General features: G+C 46.3%; 3 protein-coding genes across 7 annotated transcripts in view; 2 read left to right on the forward strand and 1 right to left on the reverse strand.

Moving 5' to 3' along the window:
• The first annotated feature begins 212 nt into the window (after window positions 1-212).
• CNIH1 (cornichon family member 1) lies at window positions 213-7,394 on the forward strand. 2 transcript variants are annotated; one of them, XM_064659610.1, is made up of 6 exons: window positions 213-371; window positions 1,550-1,618; window positions 1,889-1,936; window positions 5,156-5,268; window positions 5,561-5,704; window positions 6,483-7,394. In XM_064659610.1, the coding sequence occupies exons 1-6, from the start codon at window positions 291-293 to the stop codon at window positions 6,508-6,510; spliced, it is 483 nt and encodes a 160-aa protein (XP_064515680.1). In that variant the 5' UTR covers window positions 213-290; the 3' UTR covers window positions 6,511-7,394. The 2 variants fall into 2 exon arrangements, with proteins under 2 accessions (XP_064515680.1, XP_064515681.1); XM_064659611.1 differs by lacking the exon at window positions 1,889-1,936.
• A 2,144-nt stretch (window positions 7,395-9,538) lies between these two features.
• CDKN3 (cyclin dependent kinase inhibitor 3) lies at window positions 9,539-15,972 on the reverse strand. 4 transcript variants are annotated; one of them, XM_064659602.1, is made up of 8 exons: window positions 15,875-15,972; window positions 15,717-15,799; window positions 13,889-13,944; window positions 13,204-13,248; window positions 12,074-12,296; window positions 11,056-11,087; window positions 10,558-10,661; window positions 9,539-9,834 (listed from the first exon to the last, which is right to left on the reverse strand). In XM_064659602.1, exons 1-8 carry the CDS (start codon window positions 15,926-15,928, stop codon window positions 9,751-9,753), a joined length of 681 nt encoding a protein of 226 aa, XP_064515672.1. In that variant the 5' UTR covers window positions 15,929-15,972; the 3' UTR covers window positions 9,539-9,750. The 4 variants fall into 4 exon arrangements, with proteins under 4 accessions (XP_064515672.1, XP_064515671.1, XP_064515673.1 ...); XM_064659601.1 differs by having other exon boundaries at window positions 9,539-9,837; window positions 15,875-15,968; XM_064659603.1 differs by lacking the exon at window positions 13,204-13,248 and having other exon boundaries at window positions 9,539-9,837; window positions 15,875-15,970.
• Window positions 15,973-16,320: 348 nt separating this feature from the next.
• BMP4 (bone morphogenetic protein 4) overlaps window positions 16,321-22,174 on the forward strand; it is a 162,405-nt gene continuing 156,551 nt past the window's right edge. Inside the window, exon 1 of the mRNA XM_064659596.1 lies at window positions 16,321-17,533. The gene's annotated coding sequence lies outside the window, so the exon portion shown is untranslated. The remainder of the gene's footprint in view (window positions 17,534-22,174) is intronic.

The raw sequence follows: 22,174 nt of genomic DNA on the forward strand, positions 1-22,174 counted from the left end.
GGTTGAACGCTAGGAAGAATTTCTTCACAAAGAATGATTACACATTGCAGTGTCTTTTCCGACCTAAGTAATTCTTTGCTTCTGCGATTCCACGATTGTGTTACAATCCCGTCGCGCTCCGCGCCTCCCACATTTTAACCCGAACCCCCCCGCTCTCGCCCCCCTCCCCTCGCACGCCCCTCACGAAATGGCGGCGCGGGCGGGCCCGGCAGGGGGCGCTGCGGGCGCGGCCATGGCGGCTGCGCGGGCGGGTCCTGAGGCGCCCGGCAGCCCCCGCGCCCGCCGCCGCCATGGCCTTCACGTTCGCCGCCTTCTGCTACATGTTGGCGCTGCTGCTCACGGCCGCGCTCATCTTCTTCGCCATCTGGCATGTGAGTGTGGGGGGCCCGGGGATGCGCCCGGCCCGGGGACGGGTCCCGGAGAGCCCTCAGGGGGTCCCCGGAGAGCCGCGGAGGGAGCGGGGGAGTCGCATCCGGAGCCGCCCTCAGAGGGGGAATCGGCCTCTGTGCGGATAAAATGGGTTTTTATGCGGGCAGATAGTGACTGAATGAGGGGGAATGGCTTCGCATGGACAGAGGGCAGGGTTAGGTGGGATACTGGGAGGAAATTCCTTGTTGTGAGGGCGGTGAGACCCTGGCACAGGTTGCCCAGAGGAGCTGTGGCTGCCCCATCCCTGGCAGTGTCCAAGGCCAGTTTGGACGGGGCTTGGAGCAGCCTGGTCTAGTGGAAGGTGCTCATGGCAGAGGGGTTGGAACTAAATGATCTTTAAGGTCTCTTCCCACCCAAACCATTCCATGATTCCGTGATTTCTTTCTCGAGCCCGGCACAGGGAGAGCAGCCGAACAGGTCCCTGCCAGGGGAGGTGCTCTAGGGGAGGATGTGATGCTTGGCAGGCATTTGTTCTGTAGAAGTGGCTTTTTTACTTCACGCTGCATCTTTTTTTTTTTTTTTAAATTTTTTTTTTTCTTATTTTTATGGCATGAAAAGCTCGAGTGTTCACATGCTTGGGTTTTTTTATGGATGCACCTTTTAGGCATATAAAGTCACCTGCTCTAGGTGACCCTGCCTTGCCAGGGGGGTTGGACTGGATGATCTCCTCCCAGCCCTAAAAATTCTGTGATTCTGTGATATATGTGGGCTCAGCATTTACTTAGGCAGTGAGGCAAAATATTTGGCAGCTTTTAAGCTTGCTGTTGCTTTTTCTGGACTAAGGAAGCCCATCTCTGGTTCCTGCTGGGCCACCAAGATAGTCCTGTGTGAGGTTTGGGGTCTGGGGTTAAGAACTGATGAAGAGGATGTTGGAAATTCATTGCTGGTGGGGAGGTAAAAATGTGGAGAGTGGGCAGAGGTCTTTGAATACCTGAAGAATCTTCTGCTTTCTTGTTTATAAAACCCATTTCCCGTGTGTTTTACCTGTGGGTTTATGATGTTAAAATGTCCCTGAACACAATGGCAGCAGTTCTGTGACAAAATGTCACTTCTCGTGGATAAAATACACCGTTGCTCCTGGACTGAGCAATCACAACTGTTTCATTTTTTCCCCCCCTAGATTATAGCATTTGATGAACTGAAGACTGATTACAAGAACCCCATAGACCAGTGTAATACACTCAATCCTGTAAGTAGCACACTAGACTTTTTGTTTTGTTAAATAAATATATGTAAAGTGCTTATTTTTTTTTTGGTGTTATCTTGATGCAATCTGCCTAGGCAATAGAATTGCATCTGGGTTGACAAAACCTTGCTGTTGGTAGCAATTTTAGGGAAATTCTTTGTCTGATTCTTTACTTTCAAGTTGAATATTCTGACTGTTATTAATCTGTTGGTGATCTTGTCAGCTGTCGTACTAACATTCTTTCAATCTGCTTTCCACATTTTCGGCACAAAGACAGTTGAAAAGGTCAAAAAGATTAAAAGAGTCAAAATTGCATTAAAGGTGTGTACTGCTTTTCAGTTTCGTGTTTTTTTGACGCCACTCCCCTCTCATTTTGTTAGGAACATTTGTAATACTATTAAGCTGTTTTGTTTAGTCTGCCTGTCCATCTGCTCGTTCTTTGTTCCTTGGGGTTTTTAACAACTTCATGGATTTCCATATTTTGTGCAAAAACAATTCTGCTTGCTTACCCAGCGGCGTGGGGAAAACTGTTACATGCCTGTCAGGTGTCAGAAAGTAACTTCAGGCAGAAATAAATCGTGTTTCCCAAGCCAGATTTACTGAACTCTGGGGTTAGAGGAGAACAGTTGTTTGTTTTAAGCACTGACCAACTCAATTCTGATCTTTTTTGGAGGATTTAGGTGGGTGGAAGGCGATAGGAATTATCTTCACTCCTCTATTTTGTGTTCCAGGATCAGGAGTGTGTCCCGGTGTCCTCTCTTGGATGCAACTCTGACACTCCTTGGCTTAGGAAAAGAATTTGAGGCAAACTATTTGCCTGCATCTCTTACAGGCCAGCAGCAGAGGGGAGGCTTGTTGAAGGACAGACAGTTTGATCCTGCAGGATTTTGTGCATTTCTCCTGGTTTTTACTCTGTGTGTGCCCAGGCCGGGGGAGGACGGAGGGGCAGCACAGCAGCGTGGCCTGGGCTGAAACTTTACTGTGGTTTAAGTAAATTATGCAAGTTATAAATGAATTTACAGTAGCTGGAAGGGGAAAAAAAAAAAAGGCCTTTTAGATTTACAGCACACAAATTAAAGTGGTCTTACGGCGTGAGGAGAGTGGGGAGGAGCAGAGGTGCCAGGCAGAGGTTGCAGCTCGGAGAGGGGGTTTCCTGCTCGGAGAGCTGCGCATTTAACAGTTTCCCTTGCTTGGTCTGTTCCAGCCATTCCTGCTGCAGTGTGGGAGAGGCCAGTTCTCATTACATGGATGCATTATGGTCTTCCTGCCACCTTTGTAGTGCTCAGATGCGCATGTTTAACCAAATCTTAACCCTGTGCATGGAGTGTCCTTTACATGGCAGCTTTGTGACCTGGGAGTCTGAAATAACTTCATGTTTGCTGTTCCTGTGAGAGCAGATGAGCCCCTAAAAGTGGAGTTGGGATCCAGGCTCTTAAAAGGAATCTGGTAAATGATGCTGGACAAACACACAGGAGGGTTGTTCTCCTGGACAAAGAATCAAAAAATCCTGGTAGGAATTGAGACACCTCAGTAGAAAGATTATCCCAAAATAGTATCTCCTTAGTACACTGCTGATTCCTTCTCTTCCCTGCTCCTGTTATAGTCATGTCTTTTCTCAGCAACCAGATTCACCCTCCCTCGTTTCTGTGATAAATATGGCAGAATGTGATGTAATTAATTTTCCCTTAGGACAGAAAGGGAGGATAAAGTGTGGGAGATTTGAAAAGAGGCAGGTATTTCAGTGTGGGAGTGGGGTATAATAAACAAGAGAAAAGAAAAACAAATTTTGAGCTGTTGTAGGTAAATAAATACAGACTTTTCAGGCCTGGTGGATCTGTCTGAGCAGGCTGCCAAATGCATTGTGTATTGGACAGGGTGGTGGTTGTTCTGCTATAAATAATTGCCATGTGTAAATGGTAAGTATGCAAAGAAGGGTCTGGGTGAAGATAATTTCCTTGGAAAATTTTGTGTATGACAGCTGAATTTTGGTGGTGTTGATGCAAGTTTCCTTTGTTATTCTTCATTTAGAGAGGCAGGAGGGGGTAGCAAAGGAGGTGGTGAGAATGTTTGTTGGTAGCTGTTAGATTTCTAGGAAGATATTTTTGGGGCTTTAAGAGAAGAAAGAAAAAATTATAAACCACTGAAACTTCGATGTAATCGCCCTGTGCAATGTTAGTCACTGCCCAAAAAAAGAGGGGCAGAGTGTGGGGTGTGTGTGCACACACAGTTTAAATCTTTGGGTGGAAATGGAGTGTTTTTCCTGAGGAGAAGTTTTAGTGGGCCTGAGCTGAGGAGGAGAAGCTTTTACAGATCTGCTGCTTCTCCTGTGGAGTCAGGGTGGGACAGCTGGGGGGATTCAGCCTGGAGAAGAAAAGGGTCCAGAGAGACCTTAGAGCCCCTTCCAGAGCCTAAAGGGACTCCAAGAGAGCTGGAGAAGGACTTTGGACAAGTGATGGAGTGACAGGACAAGGGGGAATGGCTTCCCACTGCCAGAGGGCAGGGTTAGATGGGATATTGGGAAGCAATTCTTGGCTGTGAGGGTGGGGAGGCCCTGGCACAGGTTGCCCAGAGAAGCTGTGGCTGCCCCTGGATCCCTGGGAGTGTTCCAGGCCAGGTTGGACAGCGCTTGGAGCAACCTGGGCTAGTGGAAGGTGTCCCTGCCCATGGCAGGGGGGTGGAACTGGATGATCTTTAAGGTCCCTTCCAGCCAAACCACCCTGTTATTCCATGCCTGATCCCTTCTGACCCGTGTGATCAGGCAGTAAACAGCACTTGGGGGTGACCTGTCGAGACCTTTCCTCTCGTGGTGGGCGTGAGGTTCCGCAGCCCTTTGCATGTGTTTCCTCTCTGTACCTCTCCATGTTGTTCCTATTAACAACACTAATCCACCTGGCATTTCATGCTTCCTGTGGTTCCATGGTACCCTGATGATGAGCTCTGTGGGCTTCTGCTGGAAGCATGGTGCTGTAAGGCATGCACAGTGGGAGCTGGGAGGGAAAACTGCCGAATTCCCCCCGAACTGCCCGTGTGGAGCCGACCCGTGTGTGTGACTGGTTTGGTTGGGTGAAGCTCTGCCCGGGGTGTTACATTTTGGCAGTAATTTGACTTTGAGAAGTTGTGGATGTGTGGATACCAAAACAAAGCTGTGAACCAGGAGAACACAAACATCCTTCTGCCTATGAGCCGTTCTAAGGAGCATGTTTCCTGCTGATATTTCGCTGTTGCATGAGCAGAAATATCACGATGATCTTTTCTGAGGGCCACATGTAAAGTGTGGAATCTGTCGCTTTATTAGAAGCAATAAAAAAAATATCGATCTGAGCATCTGATTTTATAAATTTTTCTACTTGGTCCATGAACATCATGTGAAAACAGCAAGGCAGCACTGCTGGCTGCTGCTTTCACGTTCCACAGTCTTGTTCTTGTTAGTGTTGGTTTTAAATATGATTTTTAAGCAAACACTCACCTCCAAAGCAGCTGAAACGCCACACGTTTTGCTCTGTGTGATCGAAACCTCTAACTCATCTTTTTCTTTTCCAGCTTGTACTTCCAGAGTACCTCATCCATGCATTCTTCTGTGTCATGTTTCTCTGTGCAGCAGAGTGGCTCACACTGGGTCTCAATATGCCCTTGTTGGCCTATCATATTTGGAGGTAATTTTGGTGTGGCTGTGCTCAGTGAATTGTTCTTGTTCTCCCGTTGCCGTGTCCTGTCCCGTGTTCTGTGTCTTGGGAAAACAAAGACGCTTTTTTGACACGACACCGTGAAAGTCTGTGGCTGCACAATAAGAACCATCACGTGGCCTCGTTGGGTGTTTTAATTTTTTTATTCTCTTGTGCTGTGCAAGAGTTGTGTTGTGTGTCCTGGTATTCCTTGGTGGGTGGGGGGTAGGATCCAATGTTTCCCGTGGCCCTCATCCCACACCTCCCTGTGCCCCCGTTCCAGGTACATGAGCAGACCCGTGATGAGTGGCCCGGGGCTCTACGACCCTACGACCATCATGAATGCAGATATTTTAGCCTATTGCCAGAAAGAAGGATGGTGCAAATTAGCATTCTACCTTCTATCCTTTTTTTACTACCTATATGGGTAAGTTTTTTCCCCTCAGTCTGAAGTTTTGGCTCAGTGCACCAGAGAAATATTGTACACAGGGATATATTCCTTCCAGTGCCTCCAGGAGCCTCCAGGAGAGCTGGAGAGGGACTTTGGACATGGGCATGGAGTGATAAGACCTGGGGAATGGCTTCACACTGACAGAGGGCAGGGTTAAATGGGATATTGGGAAGGAACTGTTGGCTGGGAGGGTGGGGAGGCCCTGGCACAGGTTGCCCAGAGAAGCTGTGGCTGCCCCATCCCTGGAACTGTCCAAGGCCAGGTTGGACAGGGCTTGGAGCAACCTGGGATAGTGGAAGGTGTCCCTGCCCATGTTGGGGCATAGAACTGGATGATCTTCAAGGTCCCTTCCAACCCAAACCGTTCTGTGACTCTGTGTTAAGGTGTTCATACAGTGCCAACTTTCTTGGAAAAGAACCCACAATCACCATTAATTCTGTTTCAAACACGAGTCTCAATTTGGTCGGAATTACTGGTTTGAGTCTGTATTCCATGGAGCTGGAAAGCTCCAAGCTTTTCTTTTAAGCATAATATAATAAACCCTCAGAGCATTTCCATTAAGAAGCTGAAACATGAATATTTTTAGAGTAAAGTATTTGATGTAAATGTGAATTTTGTTGAAGTAGAAGAGTCATTGTGTCAAATCTTCAGTCACAATCCATGTATCTCACATGAACTTGTTCCTTAGAATATACATTAAATGTGTAACACTGATCAAAGTGATGCATGTTCATATTTTTATTTTCTTTTGCAGCATGATTTATGTCCTGGTGAGCTCTTAAGAAGACACTCAGCAAGCTTTGTTCCAGTTAAGTGCATGCAAAAGCCACAAAAAACCATGGATTCTTTACAACAAGAACCTCTGACCAAGAATTAAATCCGGAACCCGACGACCGCAATTGCATTAGAAAACAATGACTCCCCTATTTTTAAAATGTTTCCACATTTTACACTTGTGGAAAGACTGTTTTCTTATATTTTCCCGGGACGCTGAAATTAAAGAATTACGTGTAAATTAATATAAAGGTGACTGGGGTTTGGAAAGTTTTGCCTTTGCACTGCATAAGGAACAGCCATAACCTTCGAGTAGCTGTTGGTTACTACTAGCCTTAGGACAGCTAGGGATTTGCTTTAGGCTGGGCTTTGTAGTGGCTCACTTGGACTTGTGTATCCCACTCTTAACTCTAAATCAGCCGTAGCTCCGAGTGCTTGGGAAGGACTGGAATGCTGTGTTTTGCCTGTAGGTGACGTTGGTTTTAGGATATGAATTCATGGACACAGTTGCAAAAATAGTTCTATTTTGGTTTTTTTTTTTTCTCTGTCTGGTTAGTCTTTCCCTTTTTGTGCATGGTCCAGGTCCTTCTGTATCTCTTCCAAACATTAGCCCTGCTTTAATCTCAAGCCTGTGTCACTGTGGTAGGAGAAGCTGAATTGTCCATGGAGGAATGAATTTAAATAATTATTTTTTTTTTAAATGTCTGTGCTGTCTGATTAACAAATGGATAAACCTCCAACATTTACCAAGTCCAGTAATGAAAACACTCTTGGGTTTAAGAGTAATAAATACTCCAGACTTTCTCAAAGCAGAAAGTGAGATTGTGAAACTGCCCCACTGTTCCTTAGTGCAATAAATGACAATAAAAAACAAATCTCAAATTCAGCAACACCTCCTTTCATCTGGTGCCTTGTTTTGTTTCTAAATTCGGCAGATCCTCGCTGTGTCCATCGCTCAGATTTACATGGATAATTGCACTCCCTCTAAAAATAGAACATGGAACCAAATTATGTCTGGAAAAGGGAAGCTCTCATTTCCTGCCTTTTTTTCATGAAGTTTAAATAGTAGATGGGGCAGGGGAAGACGTTTCACATAAATATTGTAAATTGTGACTGCAAACAGCTGCTTAGTTTAATGAGTAATAATTAGGAGTCTTTCTCATTTACCTGTGCTGGAGAACAATGCAGAGTTTCCCAGTTCTAGTAAAACTTTTTCTTTTGTATAAACGGTGTATTTGTTCACTTTGGGTCTCTGGGGTGTCAGAGGCAACAAAAGTTGTACCAGTGTTTGCACTGGGGGCCACCAGAAATCCAGGTACTCCAGTACTGGTGTGTTGGGCAGTGGCAACAGCTGAGGAAGAACAGTATGAGACAGGGCAGGTGTTGAACATCTCTGCCTGAGGAGTGAGAGAGAGTTTGGAAATTTGAGTGTTACAGGTGTCCTGGGAGAGCTTTGGCACCTTAAAGAGCCCTGAAGGGCTCCTCTGCCATCGGTTCAGTTGCTTTCTGAGCACTTTTATAACCTGGTATGGAAGATCCCTGAACCTCAGAATGGTTTGGGTTGGAAGGGACCTTAAAGACCATCCAGTTCCAACTTTCCACTATCCCAGGTTTCTCCAAGCCCTGTCCAACCTGGCCCTTCCAGGGATGGGGCAGCCACAGCTTCTCTGGGCAATCCCAAGAAAGTGAGTTCTGCAGTGGAATTAATTACTGTTAAACATACTTGTTCAGCAGTTCTGCCAGATTTCATTTGGTGCCCCTAAACTCCTATTTCCATGTTATTTATGCTGTTATTTATGAGTGATCTGTTAGAGCAGAGAATTCTGCTTGATCTCTTCCTGGTTGGAATTCCTTTTGTAGCTTTGGGTCTGTCCTTTCTCCTCCACAAATTTTCCCTGTTCCAGGCTATTACCACACCAAGTTTGGGTGCCCAGGGGATGCAGAGTGGCAGTTTCCTCCTCTCTGCTCTGAATTCTTCTCTTTTTACAATGTACTGGGACTAAGAGAACTCAGGCTGTGGTAACTTCAAATCCTCATCCTGAAGGAAGAAGAATAGTCCTGAGAGCTATTAAAATACATAATACATACATAGAATTGCTTTTCTGATTGTCATTAGTTTTGGAGTTCCAGGAGGCAAAAGATTATGGAGAGAATAAAGAACATTTCTCTCCCTGTCAGCAAGTTTCCTGCTGAGTCATACAATAAATACTTAATATCTGAAACCCATCAGCTGCAAGGATTAAACACCGGGGCACATTTGGAGCAGAGTATTTTCTCTAAGTGGAAACTGGAGGAGTTCCTGTGTCTGCTGTAGGAGTGGAGAAGGGAATGGCAGTAAAAATTAATTAATCTGTAGAAATCACCTTCAAACCTGTGCTCAAGTGTCTGGTTTTAAACATGTTAAAGGGAGAAATTTAAATTCAAGTCAGTTCTCCTCCAACTCAAAGCCACCGGAGCTGTGGTGGAGTCTCATGTCACAACTTCTGACTTGGGAAGGTCCTGAAAAAATCAAGGTTTTATCAAAACCTGCCTGTTCACCTTCCCTTCATGAGTGGATATAGTGGAACAGGAGGGATGGGGACTGTTAGAGGAGTGTTCCTTTGGGATCCTCTCCGGCTCACAGCTGATTGTTTGTTTACTGTCTCTGCTGTCAGCAGGCAGAAGGGCTGTGCCAGAGCCTCACCCACGCAGCTACAGCAGTGTCTCTTCCCAGCAGCCACCTAAAAACCCACCTGTTTGGCTTGTTACAGATCTGTGGTGCAACACCTCCTACTTGTGGAACGAGGGGACCCATTCCTAAATATTCCTGAACACAGGGAGCGGAAATGTGACGTTTTAGAACGAGTTCTTACAGCTCATAAGGGGTGAGCCCTCCAGCCTGGCTTCGCTGTAAAGCAGAGCTGAGTGTGTTTGTAAACAGCTCCAGTGTTGTAATTTTTATCCAGCTCCGTCATCCCAACATGAATCCAGATTATTCTATGGAAAGCCAGGCGTGCAGGCCACCAGAACAGCAGTGAGCACAACCACACTTGCAGATGTGTTTTTAAGGCAGTGAGTATTAAAGTCACCAAGGAGGGGGAGATGCTGCACATCCTGCAGGATCTCCATCCCCACCCCCAAGTTTCACAGCCGGCTTTGGGAGGGAGCAGCTGTGTCCCCCAGGCAGGAGCAGTGAGGAAGTCAAGGTCAGGGGAGAGGTGTCTCATCCACGTGTGTTCCACAGACAGAGATGCCCAGGGCAGTGCCAGCTACCGCGATGCCGATCTCGGCACCGTGTCCGTCGTTGCCAGGTGTGCAGCCAGGTTCTCCCGGAAATCATGGAGGAAATTGTACTGCTGGAAAAGCACAACCAGGTCTGCAGTGAGTGCTCTGTGCTGCCAGAAGAGGCACCGCCCCTCTTAAAAATTTGTTTGATACCCCAGGAGGAAAACTGCACCCTCTAGTCTGGTTTGTTCTTCTTGTGCTTGATCCAACCCTCTGGAATTTTTCGCTGTCAGACACAGATTACAGGGATCTTGGCTTGGATCCCGTCAAGGGCAATGTGAGCCCAAGGTAATGCAAAACATGGTCCTCATAGGTGGGAGGTCAGTGTCAGAATTTAAAGCTGCTTTATTTTGCATCATGGAATGATTTAGGTTGGAAAAGCCCTCCAAGATCATCAAGTCCAACTGTTCCCCCTGCACTGCCAAGGCCACCACTGACCCACGTCCCCAAGTGCCACATCCACGTGGCTTTTGAATCCCTCCAGGGATGGGGACTCCACCACTGACTTGGGCAGCTGTGCCAGGGCTGGACAATCCTTTCCATAAGGAAATTTTCCTTAATATCCAACCTAAACCTCCCCTGGCACAACCTGAGGCCATTTCCTTTTGTCCTGTCGCTTGTTCCCTGGGAGAAGCTGTTCAGCAGCTTCAGCAGGGAACAGCTCAGACCCCAGGGAGCAGCTGTGGAGCATGTTGGAAAGACAGAGGGATCCCTTTGGGAATGGCAGGAGGGGCCTGGCCGAGCTGTCCCTCATGTTTGGACACGTGTGTCACCTGCTGCAGCCCCGTTACCTTGATGGTCTGTATGGCCCCGGATCCCCTCAGGTTCCTGAGGCTCTCTATCACCTGCTGAGGTGCCAGTGTGTCCGAGAGCTGGAGCAGGAGACAGGCAGCCACTGCAAGGGAAAGGTGTGTGCACATGGATGCACAGCCACAGGCTTGTCCCGGGAAAGCCACCCCAGCAAAACTCCCGTCAGGGTCACACATCTGTGGGGTTTTTTTCCTGAATCCTATTTCTGGGCACTGGCCCATCTGCTGCTGCTCCTGTCCAAGCCTGCAGGCTTTGGAAACATTGTTTTACCCTGCCTTCCTAGCAGCACTTGGGATGCAATTCCTAGGCTTTTCAAGAATGAGTGCCAGTACACCCAGTTAATTCCCCTTCGTGTCTCCTGGCAGTATCACCACCCCTTCCTTCTGGGTCACACACGGGAACTAATGCTCTGGAACACTGGGGTGAAGGAGGATGCAGAGGAACAAGCCCATCCCCTTTATAGTAAGACAAGTTCTTACCGAGACAGGAGCGCCCGAGGCCACCGTAACAGCTGGGAGAGAAGGAAACATCTGGTTGTAAGAAGCTGTGGGAAACTGCAACACCCAGAGACCCCCCCAGTGCATAAATATATGGACACAATTCTCACCTCAGCATCATCAAGAGCAGCAGTGGCACAAGGGAGTCAACAAGAATTTCTGTGTATTTTATATATTCTATTTCTATTCCTACAGGGATATCTCCTATTGGTTCTTCGGATCTTCCTTAAGTGTCTTCCAGAGAAACTTCAGTTTTAAAGTTCCCTTTCATTCCTGGCAATAGTCCCAAAGGCATGGGAGGACAGAAAATGGCACGAGGATGGACACCCTGAATTTTCTTTAGATCCTACTCCAGATTAAGGTTTTGAGGATACCTGTGAGGACAGCAGGGTTCTGCACCAGCAGGAAAACCAAGGAGTCAGTGGATGTCTGTGCTGGGTCATTCAGGGAACATGGAAAGCTCTTCCCCCCTGAGCTCAGCTACAGGTGTCTAAATAAATTACTTTAAACCAGTTTCATGCAATTTAAGAGGGAATTTTGCACTGCTGGAACCCACTGGGTTCCCAATAAACAGCCCAGGGGCCTGTTATAGAATCATAGACTGGTTTGGGTTGGAAGGGACCTTAAAGACCATTCCAACCCCCTGCCATGGGCAGGGACATCTTCCACTGGACCAGGTTGCTCCAAGCCCCGTCCAACCTGGCCTGGAACACTTCTAGGGATGGGGCATCCACAACCTCTGACAAGAGCTGGTTTAGCTCACATCTCCTGCTGCACACCTGCTATCCAGGTAGGCTGGGAGCAAGGAGCCCTTCAACACACTCTCATGGACAGAGCAAGGGGAAATGGGACACTCTAATCTTACAAAGGACGAGTTCTCTCCAAAAAGGTGGAGAAGGAGGAACAAGCAGCTTTTCACAGCTTGAACTAACCCAAAAGACTGCAATTACCATTTCAAACCCTTCTGTTTCACCTGCTTATACATCTCACCAGGACCTACTGTATCATTGTTTTCCGGTTATTTTCCAGGCAGCTTCTGAGCTCTTCCAGGATTTCGCAGCACGTGGCAATGTCAGGAGCGTTCCCATCAGGAATGGGATGGTGGTGCACACACAGCCCGTGCTGTTGGTAGGTGTCTATCAGGTTTGGCACTCGGTATTTTAAGAGCTCTCCTCTGGTACAGAGCACAAATATGTCCTGGATCCCACAGTTCTTCAGTTCTCCTGCCAATGGATTAATACACTTGCAAATAAACAAAAGCCTATCGAGCTCAGGGATACACAGATAAGCTGCTTGGTTCTGAGTCTCTTGTTTAATCTCTGAGGTTAAGACAACAGGAGTGAGAAATTTTGCTTTGAGCAGCATTTCCTTCCACTGAGTCTCCCCCACGTTCGCCTTCAGATGATCCAGGTGAGGAGTTTTCTCAGTTCAGAGGAGTCCTGAGAGAAGCCTCACTAGGAAGCACATCAACACTCAGGAGAGCATGTTGACTATTAAAGCATCTTTCTGTCCCATCTCCAGCTTAAAATCACTGAGTCCCAGAATGGTTTGGCTTGGAAGGGACCTGAAAGCCCATCTCATTCCACCCTCCTGCCATGGGCAGGGACACCTTCCACTATCCCAAGTGGCTCCAAGCCCCGTCCACCCTGGCCTGGAACACCTCCAGGGATCCAGGGGCAGCCACAGCTTCTCTGGGCAAACCCAGGGCCTCACCCAGGATTTTCTTCCCAAGCTTCACTTGTCCAAACACTGTGGGGTTTGTGCTATCAGCCTCTGCCCTTCTAGTGCTCACAGGTGAATACTCAGCACAAATCTTTAAATAATCCCATCTTTCTATCCCAACCTCACTTTCCTCTGGGAAGGGGATGTTACAAGTTTGTAATTCATCTTGACCCCAGCTGCTTTAAAGATGCCTCATGGTTCCTGTGAAGGACACACAGATGTCTGTGTTGCTCCAGCCTGGAAATACCCCAACTATTTATCCTGTATTTGTAGGGAAGCCACAGGGGAAGTGGCACTGCCACATCTAAAAGTGATCTGTGACTGTGCCAAGATATTTGCTGCAGCTGCACCTTTTCCTTGCCCTTTACACGAGCAAGAGGCACTTTACACACTGGCCAGAAGACTCACCTACATCCTTCTGAAGATTCCTCCTGACATCCTTAAACCTGCAACCTGAAACAAATTGTGGACAAAAATTCCCACTCCAGGTAAGTGACATTTATGGAATGGCTGCTGCAGCTGAAGAGCAGAGCACAGGCAACCTCCCCCCAAAACCAGAGCGAGCAACCAAGCCACACCCCAAGCACAACACAAGTTCTTTTTTTTTTTGCAAGTAGATCCCTGGCACAGGAGGCAGTTCAAGCACCATTATCTGCTTAATGCTCTAATGTAATAGGATTAAAAGAAGAAATCTGCCCAAGGTTTTAAGCTGCTTTGGGTTTTCCAGATAAAAAGTTTTGGAAATTTTAAATCAGGGTAAAGCATAAAAAGACACAAACAAAAAAAAAATAAAAAAATACAAGAAATAAAAAGGGTGGATAAAGATCAGTTAAGAGTTGACTGGTCTGGTGACCACAGGAGATTCACCATGGCTGCAGTTTTGGTAGTTAAAAATACAGTGGAAGCTTGTATGTTTATTCTATACATTAAAAACATGTGATCTTACATTAAGATATTCTATGGATTTGCTTTATTGTTTCCAAAACAATTATTCCAGTGGTAGATTACAAAATAAGCCACAGAGAACTTTGGGGTACAAGGTATTACCCCTCTTCAGCTTTCAAACATGCAAACTTCAGTGAATGCTTCTTACCTGGAAGGGAGCATAATCCCAGGAACTTGGAAGAGTAGAGAGGAGACAAAGACAACCTATCAGAAAATTAAAAATAAACATAAATCAGAAGGTGAGAGTTGGATTAGTTAAATTTATAAGCATCTTGAGGGCAGGTGTCAAGAGGATGGGACCAGACCCTTTGAGTGGTGCCTGGTGACAGGACAGGGGGCAACGGGCACAAACTGAATCACGGGAGGCTCCATCTGATTATGAGGAAAAACTTTTTGGAGGGCGACAAAATCATAGAACCCCAGAAGGGTTTGGGTTGGGAGGGTGTGGTGGTGCAGTCCCCCCTCCTCACCCCTGACTGTGATCTGAGCAGTGCTCGTTAGGCCTCGGCCTTGCCAACGCTCAGGCTGAGCTGCTTGGAGCTGGTCAGAAATCCTGTCTGTTCCCTGTGCTGTGCTGTGTGACGAGTCCCTTGCTTTTCTAATGAACATCCCTGGAAACTTTTTGCCTGAATAACACTTTCAAAGTGTAAGAATGCAAAGTGTGGCTGAGGTGACAGGTGACTGAAGCCCACTCTCTTTTGACCCTACAAACAGTGTCCCAAAACGAGACCCGCTCAGCTCTCCTGGGCTGTGGCAACCAGAGACCCCCCCCTGAGCTGGGACACCTCTCAGAGGTGGCAACTTTCATGTTTGCTATTTCCTGACTGACAGATCCTGGGCTGACATCTCACTCCTCCGTCCTTCTCCCGTTGGGGAGAATGCAAAAACATTCCAAGTGAGTATTTCACGGAACTCCAGGGGAATTTTTCACGGGTGTCTTGTGCAGACCCTTTGTGTCTGTGTGCATATGCTGTATAAATGTGCCAGGGACACTGCTTTCTTAAATTCTTAAGTGCTTTAGGTTTATAAGTAAGTGACTGTCATAGTATAGTAAATCACATATAGATCCAAGTTAAATTGTTAATAGGTTAAGAGTTAAGTTATAAGTTAAGTGCTGTTAGATTAAGTGAAGTCATAAGTTAAGTGTTAAGTTAATGGTATTAAGTGTTAAGCTATAAGATATAAATTTAAGTGTTGTCAGGCCTTTGGGCTGTGTTGGGCTGTATTCCTTTTTGTCCTTATACCTTCTGTCCTTTTGCCTCACTTACCTACCCCTCCACGACCACAGCCTCCACAGACATGGAGTCTCTGGGCTGGTACTGACAGTGATTTTAGATTTTTGTGTGCTTTTTCTCGGTGTATTTTAACTGTTTAGTAAGTAGTAGAGTGACCCTTGCCACGAACTCTGTTGTGCCATTGCCTTTATATTAAACCTGCTTTCACTGATGCCTTTGCTGGTGATTTTTTGAGCGGCCTTAAAACGCTCGTTTCATGGCAAAGGGATTAAAACTCATCCCATTCCATCCCATGCCATGGGCAGGGACACCTTCCACTAGACCAGGTTGCTCCAAGCCCCGTCCAGCCTGGCCTGGAACACTTCCAGGGATCCGGGGGCAGCCACAGCTTCTCTGGGCAACCTGTGCCAGGGCCTCACTGCCTTCACAGGGAAGAACAGAGCCCTGGAACTGCCCAAGGAAGATCTGGAGTCTCCATCCCTGGAGACATCGAAAACCCACCTGGATGTGATCCTGCTCTGGGTGAACCTGCCTGAACAGGGGGATCGGACCGGGCGGGTTCCAGAGGCCCCTTCCAACGCCAGCCACTTCCACTGACAGTTCCCCGGCACCGCTTTAATCCGTTTTCAGGGACATCGCCATCCACCCACAACCCTGGCAGGTGACCAGAGCTCCTCTTTGTCAGAGGAGGGATTTAATGCAATTTCCTGAGGGAAGGGACCCCCGCGGGCGGCGCCTCACCAGGAGATGTGGAGCGGGCTCGGGTCCTCCTCGGCGGCCTCGTCGTCTGAGGAGGCGAAGCCGTCGGCGGGCGCCGCGCTGGGCTGCGGGGAGAGCGAGGGGCTCACCTGGGGGCCAGGACCCTGGGCTGTGCCCCGGCCCCCATCCCGATCCCTCACCGGGTTCACCATGGCGCCGCCACCCGTTCGAACTGGCCCCGCCCACCTCAGCATCGCCCAATGGGAAGCTGCGGCTCACAGGGTGCGTGGAGAGCCAAGCGGGCCTCCCCCGGGGCCGCATGAGAGGAGCGCTCTGATTGGTGAGCGGGAGAGGAGGGCGGGCTTTAAGAGACAAACAGCGCAGCCTGTTGTGGCGATCTCTGCGCTGATTGGCTGAGGCCACTTGGCGGGAAGGGGCGGTCTCGCGCCCCGGGGGGCGGGGCTTCGTGAGGGCGCTGAGAGAGCGCGCGGGCACGTCTCCCTGGCGTCGTTCCATTTTAATCCCTGTTGGATGTGTTTCCACCGCTGTTCATGTTCCTGATAGCCATAAGGCCCTGGCGCAGGTTGCCCAGAGAACCTGTAGCTGCCCCTGGATCTCTGGAAGTGTCCAATGCCAGGTTGGATGGGGCTTGGAGCAACCTGGGCTAGTGGAAGGTGTCCCTGGCCATGGCGGGGGGTTGGAATGAGATGACCTATAAGGTCCCTTCCAACGCAAGCCATTCTGTGATTCCATGATAAAACACGGAGATGGATGTGAGCCTTCTGTCCTAGCACATAACAGAGCAAGAATGTGCTTGAGCAGGTGCCCTGTAGAGTTTCGGGATGATCATTTTGTGTGCAGAAAACAGGACTTTCTAACGGCAGAAAATGAGCAGTCTTTGCTCTCTTAAACCATGATCTTAGTGCCAAATGTTCTTTTCATGCTCCTTTTTTTCTGTTTTGTGCAAATAGGTGTTAGGGCTGTTGCACAGAGTTTTTACTGGACTTTAACTAACGTGGAGCTTTTAACTGGCTTTGACTTTATCTAGCATGGAGTTTTTACCTGAATTTAACTAACGTGAAAGATGGTTCCAGGGGGAAAAAGAAGATTTTTGGCTGCCTCACTTGTAAGAGCTGGGCTGCTGCTTGTCCTCAGGGCATTCAAATGGATCTCTTTTTGCAGCATTTTTTGTTATTCCTTCAGTAACTCTGGCTGTTAATGAATAGGAAGAAATGCATAAATTGATAGTTTGGGATTTTGGTTTTCAAAATTACGTCAAGGCGTTTCTGCAACCTGCGTTTAGACACACACAGAACTAAGTTGTGGAGGAGCCAGGCACAAGCAGGGATTTTTGGCATCAGTTTAGACAATAATGTCACGGGGACTTCCAAGGGTGTTGTTTGAAGTGAAAGGAATGGCTGGGCACAAGTGGTTTGAGTTTGGTGGGATTCCCAGTAGGGCCAGCGCAAGATCTCCAGGTGGGGAGATTTTTGGTTTTTAGTTCTACATTAGTAGCTTCACTTCCACAGCTGGAGGTTTTAATGAAACCTACCCCGAGAAGGATTGTCAGGACAAATTGCTTGGAATGGCAGGATTTAGGGTGGGTCCAGGGAATGAAGAAACAGATGATGGAAGGATCAAGGAGAAGACCAGTTTATTAAACCCCAGAATATGATAGCAGAGGTACAAAAATTACACGACTGAGCATAATGGAGAATTAAAACAATCCAGATGTTGCAGACCAAGATGAGCAGTGGGAAGAAATACATCATAAGGATTGAGGCAACGTGAGGACAGCCAGTCCCTGTTGCTGTAAACATCATTTTAATAACTCCTACAGCCACTGCATGAAGGAACAGGTATGCTGTTTGCTTTTATTTTTAGCTCTGGTGCCTTTAGAGATTATGTGCAACACTCGAACTCCTTGATAAAGATGTGAAATTTGCTGTATTTTTATTCCCTTGGGATTGATTTTGCCTCTTCAGGAGAAAGGTATCACAGACTTGAACTCTGGGGATCACACCTTTATGGAAGCAGCGACATCAGACTGATAAAGAAATTAATTAACAGCAGCAATGGTAAGGGTGCTGGTTGTTCTTTGAAAAGATCAAAGGAATTCTCTGGAGTTTGGTGCCTTCACGTGGCAGAAATCATAATAATGTTGTGTGGAATCTGAAGTGGTGATAATGGCTGTGGCAGAAATAAATAGGGATCATCTGTAAGTGGGAAATCCAAACTAAGTGTAGGAAAAAATTTGGGGAAAAAAAAAAAAAAAAGCAAACTTGAGGAAGTCCTGTGAGTTTCCTTGTTACCCTTGGCACCTGGCAGAATTAAATGACAAATGTTTGTAGCTGATTACTTGTTAGGGTTTTCTGGTTATTTCTTGAATTGAGCTGTTGTCCAGCACATCAAGTTGGGATGTGCTAAAGCTTGTTTATGGTGTATTTTATAGGAAGGACTAACAGGAGTTAGTTTTCTGCCAAAAAAGCGTCCTTTTGGCAAATCAAAAGGAAATGACACCAAGGTTTTACCTTCTGGAAGTTTTTGTCAGTTTGATGATTGGATGCCTGTGGAATGCGAGGAAAAATGGCCACACATAAGGGCTGAAATATGTAGTTTGGGAGATTTAATTGGTGAAATCAAATTGGTGATTGAACCAGAATTTTAATTGGGCTTTTGGTAATTGGTTGGGGCAGAAACCGCTGTTTATGAATGTCTAATAGGAGGGTCTAAAAAAGAAATGGAGCCAGAGAGGTGTGTAGCAGAAAGAGAAGAGATGGTGGACAAGAGTTGGATTATGGGAAGTCTTTATTTCGTATAAGAAAATAGTTTTGTTGTGAGTGTGGACAACAATAAGAAATTGAGTGGTAATTTTGGGCTTATGTGTAGCTGTTTGGGGTTATGAGGTTTTTTTGGTTGTGTTTCTTTTAAGAGATAATAACGCTTATGTTACGTGACACAAGACACTGATGCCTCTGATGCAACAATAAACACCCTCCCAGAAATATTAAAGATTATTTCCGGTGAGGAGGGGGTCAAACAGCAAGATTTTCTGAGGAAAAATTCCTCAGAATGTCCCAGGTTTTAAATACGTGTACACAGAACGGGTTTGTGGCCTGGCAGCAAAATTTGTGAATAAAATGCTTAATGTGAGAAAAGGGTGTGTGAAAATCCTGACAGGTCTGGTGGGTTGGCCAGGGATGGTGCTCGAGTCCTGTGTGCTGCTTTGGGTCTGTAATTTAAGAAGGATATAAAGCTGGAAGTGCCCAAAGAAGGGCCCTCATCCCTGGGGACAGCAGAGGGCTGCAGGGGTATGTAGCATCTTCTCTCTGTCATCCTGCACTCAGGTTTCACAGATAAAATAAATAATTGATTCAATTCAGGTAAAAGCTTGGAATGAACCAGTGTGTGTGTGGCAGAGACAGCTGGGGACTAGTGTGAAACAAGTTGAGGAACTTGATGGTGTATCACAGGTAAAGATAAACCTTGGAAAAACAAGCCATGTTCTCTTCCTGCAAGGAGCCAAAATCAGATCAGGAATGTCCAAACCATCAAAATAATTTTAAGAACGTTGGTAACTGATTACTCCAAACAACCACCTGTAACACCAAAAACTTGTTAGTCACCTCTCAGCTGATATCTCTGATTCTGGAAGTTGTATTTTGGTAAGACTAATTAACACACGTGGTGTGCCAGGAGAGGCACTGTAATGCCTTTGGGAGCACTCCACCAGTGATATCACCACAAGATCCCACAGGGGATCGTTTCACTTCTCCAGATTTTTTTTTTTATGGAGGGAGAAAATAATAGGTGGAAGAGATTTTTCAAAATTTTCAAGAATCTTCTCTTTTTTTTTCCTCCCCTTCACTTTCAGTTGTCTGTCTGTAGAAAGTGGAACCATTACATTATGAGCTTTACATCACACCCCCCAATGAGGGGTATGAATGGAAAATTCCTGTTATGTGAGATAAAACTGTGTCATGTTTGGAGAAACACTTGTAACTTGAGACTCAAAATAAACCTTTCAGAATGGCAAGCCCAATTTGGGGAGATTCTGTACATTTTCCACATCATTAGCTCTTCAGCCACGCTTGAGTTTCTGTTTGGAGTTTGTTCTAAAACTGTGCCAAAAAAACCACTGACAGAAATCTCTGTGAGTGCTGATTGCTCTGAGCCAAAGTGTTTGTGAGGTGTATTATTTCAGAGGAACAAGCAACTCCCCTCCTGCTCCAAGTTGTTCGAGGGAACTTTATATACTTCATGTGCATGTGGGTTTTTCTTGCTTTCCATCCCAACCCAGATCCAGTGCTGGTAGTTACAGACTTGGGTTTATGGACAGTTTTGCCAGGAGAGCACTGTGGAGTTGGAGTTGCAAGGCAGACAGAGGGGTGGAAGCTCTGTCTAGCCCTATAAATTCTACTTGTTTGTTGAATTAAAACCAGAACCGAGTTTTGGCCCTAAAGCTGGTGATGGAACAACAGTGTTTTATGTAAATAAAGTGGTTTTTATTGACCAGTTTATAATGGTGACTGGCAGTTGTTAGTGGAGATCTACATTTCTAGGCAGGGTGCAGCCCTGCTGTTATTGAGACTGATGACATAGCAGGATACATTGACTTGAAGTCTTCAATAAATCCCTGTTTATTTTGGATTGAAATTTGAAGCCTTTTATAGCTACAAAGAAGTTCTAGTGCTATCTAGAGTCAAGAATTGTACTGTCTTGTGCAGCTGATTCAGAATGGTGCATGTTTCTTGTTTGCCCTTCTTTTATCACAGTTCTCCTATTTATATATATATATTTTTTTCTGTGTTAAATACACAAAAGTGGTAAAGCAGATCTCTGTATTGGTACTTTTTGTTTTGTTTTCATGACTTGTTCCTTCTACAGTGGTCTGTATGTGACCTTGAAGAATCTGTTGTAATGAAATAATTATTTAAAAGCAAATTTTTCCCCACTGCATGATTCCTTTTGTATTTCAGGCTGAAACTGCCTGCTGAATGGAGAAAAAAATGAACCCAAACCTAAAAGTGTTTGTAACTTAGTTTTTAGCACAATGTGGGTTGATTATAACTTGACTGAGTCTTACTAGAATACAAGTAATAATCAGTAATTCCAGTACCTGAAGGGAACCTACAAAAAAAGGTGGAGAAGGACTTTTTACAAGGGCCTGGAGTGACAGGACAAGGGGGAATGGCTTTAGACTGCCAGAGGACAGGGATAGATGGGATATTAGGAAGGAATTCTTTGCTGTGAGGGTGGGGAGGCCCTGGCACAGGTTGCCCAGAGAAGCTGTGGCTGCCCCATCCCTGGAAGTGTCCAAGGCCAGGTTGGATGGGGCTTGGAGCAACCTGGGCTAGTGGAAGGTGTCCCTGCCCATGGCAGGGGGTGGAACGGGATGAGCCTTAATGTCCCTTCCAACCCAAACCACCCTGTTTCGGTGATTCTCACTATTTTCCTCTCTCCTGAGCAGTAGAGGGCGATCTTGTATTACAAATTTGGGCTTTACCCCGATCGCTGCCGTTCCTTTGCGAGTTGTTGCCAAAAGAATGAAGGTTTTTATCTCTAGAAACAAGCAGGATCGGATGTCCGTATTATTCTGTGTAAATGTTATCTTTGTTAGAGATACTCGCAGTAACTATCAGGTTTTACACCACACGGCAACGTTTCTCTGTGTTAAGTGAGAATTACTGAAGTAAAACCATTATGATACCAATGGAGCAAATAATAGAATGCACTGTGCAAGAACACTGTAAAAGTCTACTGTCTTGAGTAGTACTCAAGAAGCGTTTTTAAATTAACTTTTTTTTCGACTTAGAATAAAAATGGTAATTATTATTAGTAAGTTACATGACAATTAGGGAAAGAACACTCTAAATGTGTTTTGTGTCTGGGAAGGGGCTGCCATTTATCTGTGCACGTGGAGATGCCTGACTGCAAACTGAGGTGCTAAACCAAGCTCTGCGCTCAGTGAGTAGTTCTGCTTACACAGACTGTTCTTGGGAGTGTGGACAGCCTGACTGACCAAAAGCTCAAAGGTTGATGCTTGAGTTACTCAGACACAAAGAACATGAAGCACGTGACTGGGGAGGGAGTTATTATTGTATTTTCTGGTGGCAGAGTTTTTAAACTGTGTTTTTAGCACATTATTTTGTATAGCAAGTTTGTATCCCCGACGTCACCGGGAGCCTGCTGTGCTGAAGCATTTGGCCCCTGTGAAGGAGAATGACTGAACTATTGCAGATGGCCTGGCTTGATAAACTTCTTTGTCAATTAATCTGCTGCAAATGCCCCTCAGTCTTCCAAGTGGGTTTTCCTCTCACAGCCCTGTGATAGTTCCCTGTGGCTCCAGGATGGAACAATCCTGGGCAGTAAAGAGATTGAGATAATGACAGTCCATGGTGACAGCAGGGCTGGCAGAGCCAGCCTGGGGGAAGAAAGACACAGACTTGCCAATAGAAATACCTCCATCCTTTGGGAATTGTAGCTTGGGAATCAAAGCT

The sequence above is a fragment of the Pseudopipra pipra genome, chromosome 6, assembly GCF_036250125.1.
Source record: "Pseudopipra pipra isolate bDixPip1 chromosome 6, bDixPip1.hap1, whole genome shotgun sequence".
In the NCBI taxonomy this organism is placed as follows: domain Eukaryota; kingdom Metazoa; phylum Chordata; class Aves; order Passeriformes; family Pipridae; genus Pseudopipra; species Pseudopipra pipra.

Bases quoted from the DNA above. Each gene is read 5' to 3' on its own strand.
- CNIH1 (XM_064659610.1), top strand. From the start codon at position 291: ATGGCCTTCACGTTCGCCGCCTTCTGCTACATGTTGGCGCTGCTGCTC. The intron at 372-1,549 runs GTGAGTGTGGGG...TTCCCCCCCTAG, and splicing joins TCTTCTTCGCCATCTGGCAT to ATTATAGCATTTGATGAACT. The intron at 1,937-5,155 runs GTGTGTACTGCT...TTTCTTTTCCAG, and splicing joins GAGTCAAAATTGCATTAAAG to CTTGTACTTCCAGAGTACCT.
- CDKN3 (XM_064659600.1), bottom strand. From the start codon at position 15,886: ATGGTGAACCCGGTGAGGGATCGGGATGGGGGCCGGGGCACAGCCCAG. The intron at 12,297-13,203 runs GTGAGTCTTCTG...ATCCATTGGCAG, and splicing joins GAATCTTCAGAAGGATGTAG to GAGAACTGAAGAACTGTGGG. The intron at 10,662-11,055 runs GTAAGAACTTGT...TTTCCCTTGCAG, and splicing joins CCTCGGGCGCTCCTGTCTCG to TGGCTGCCTGTCTCCTGCTC.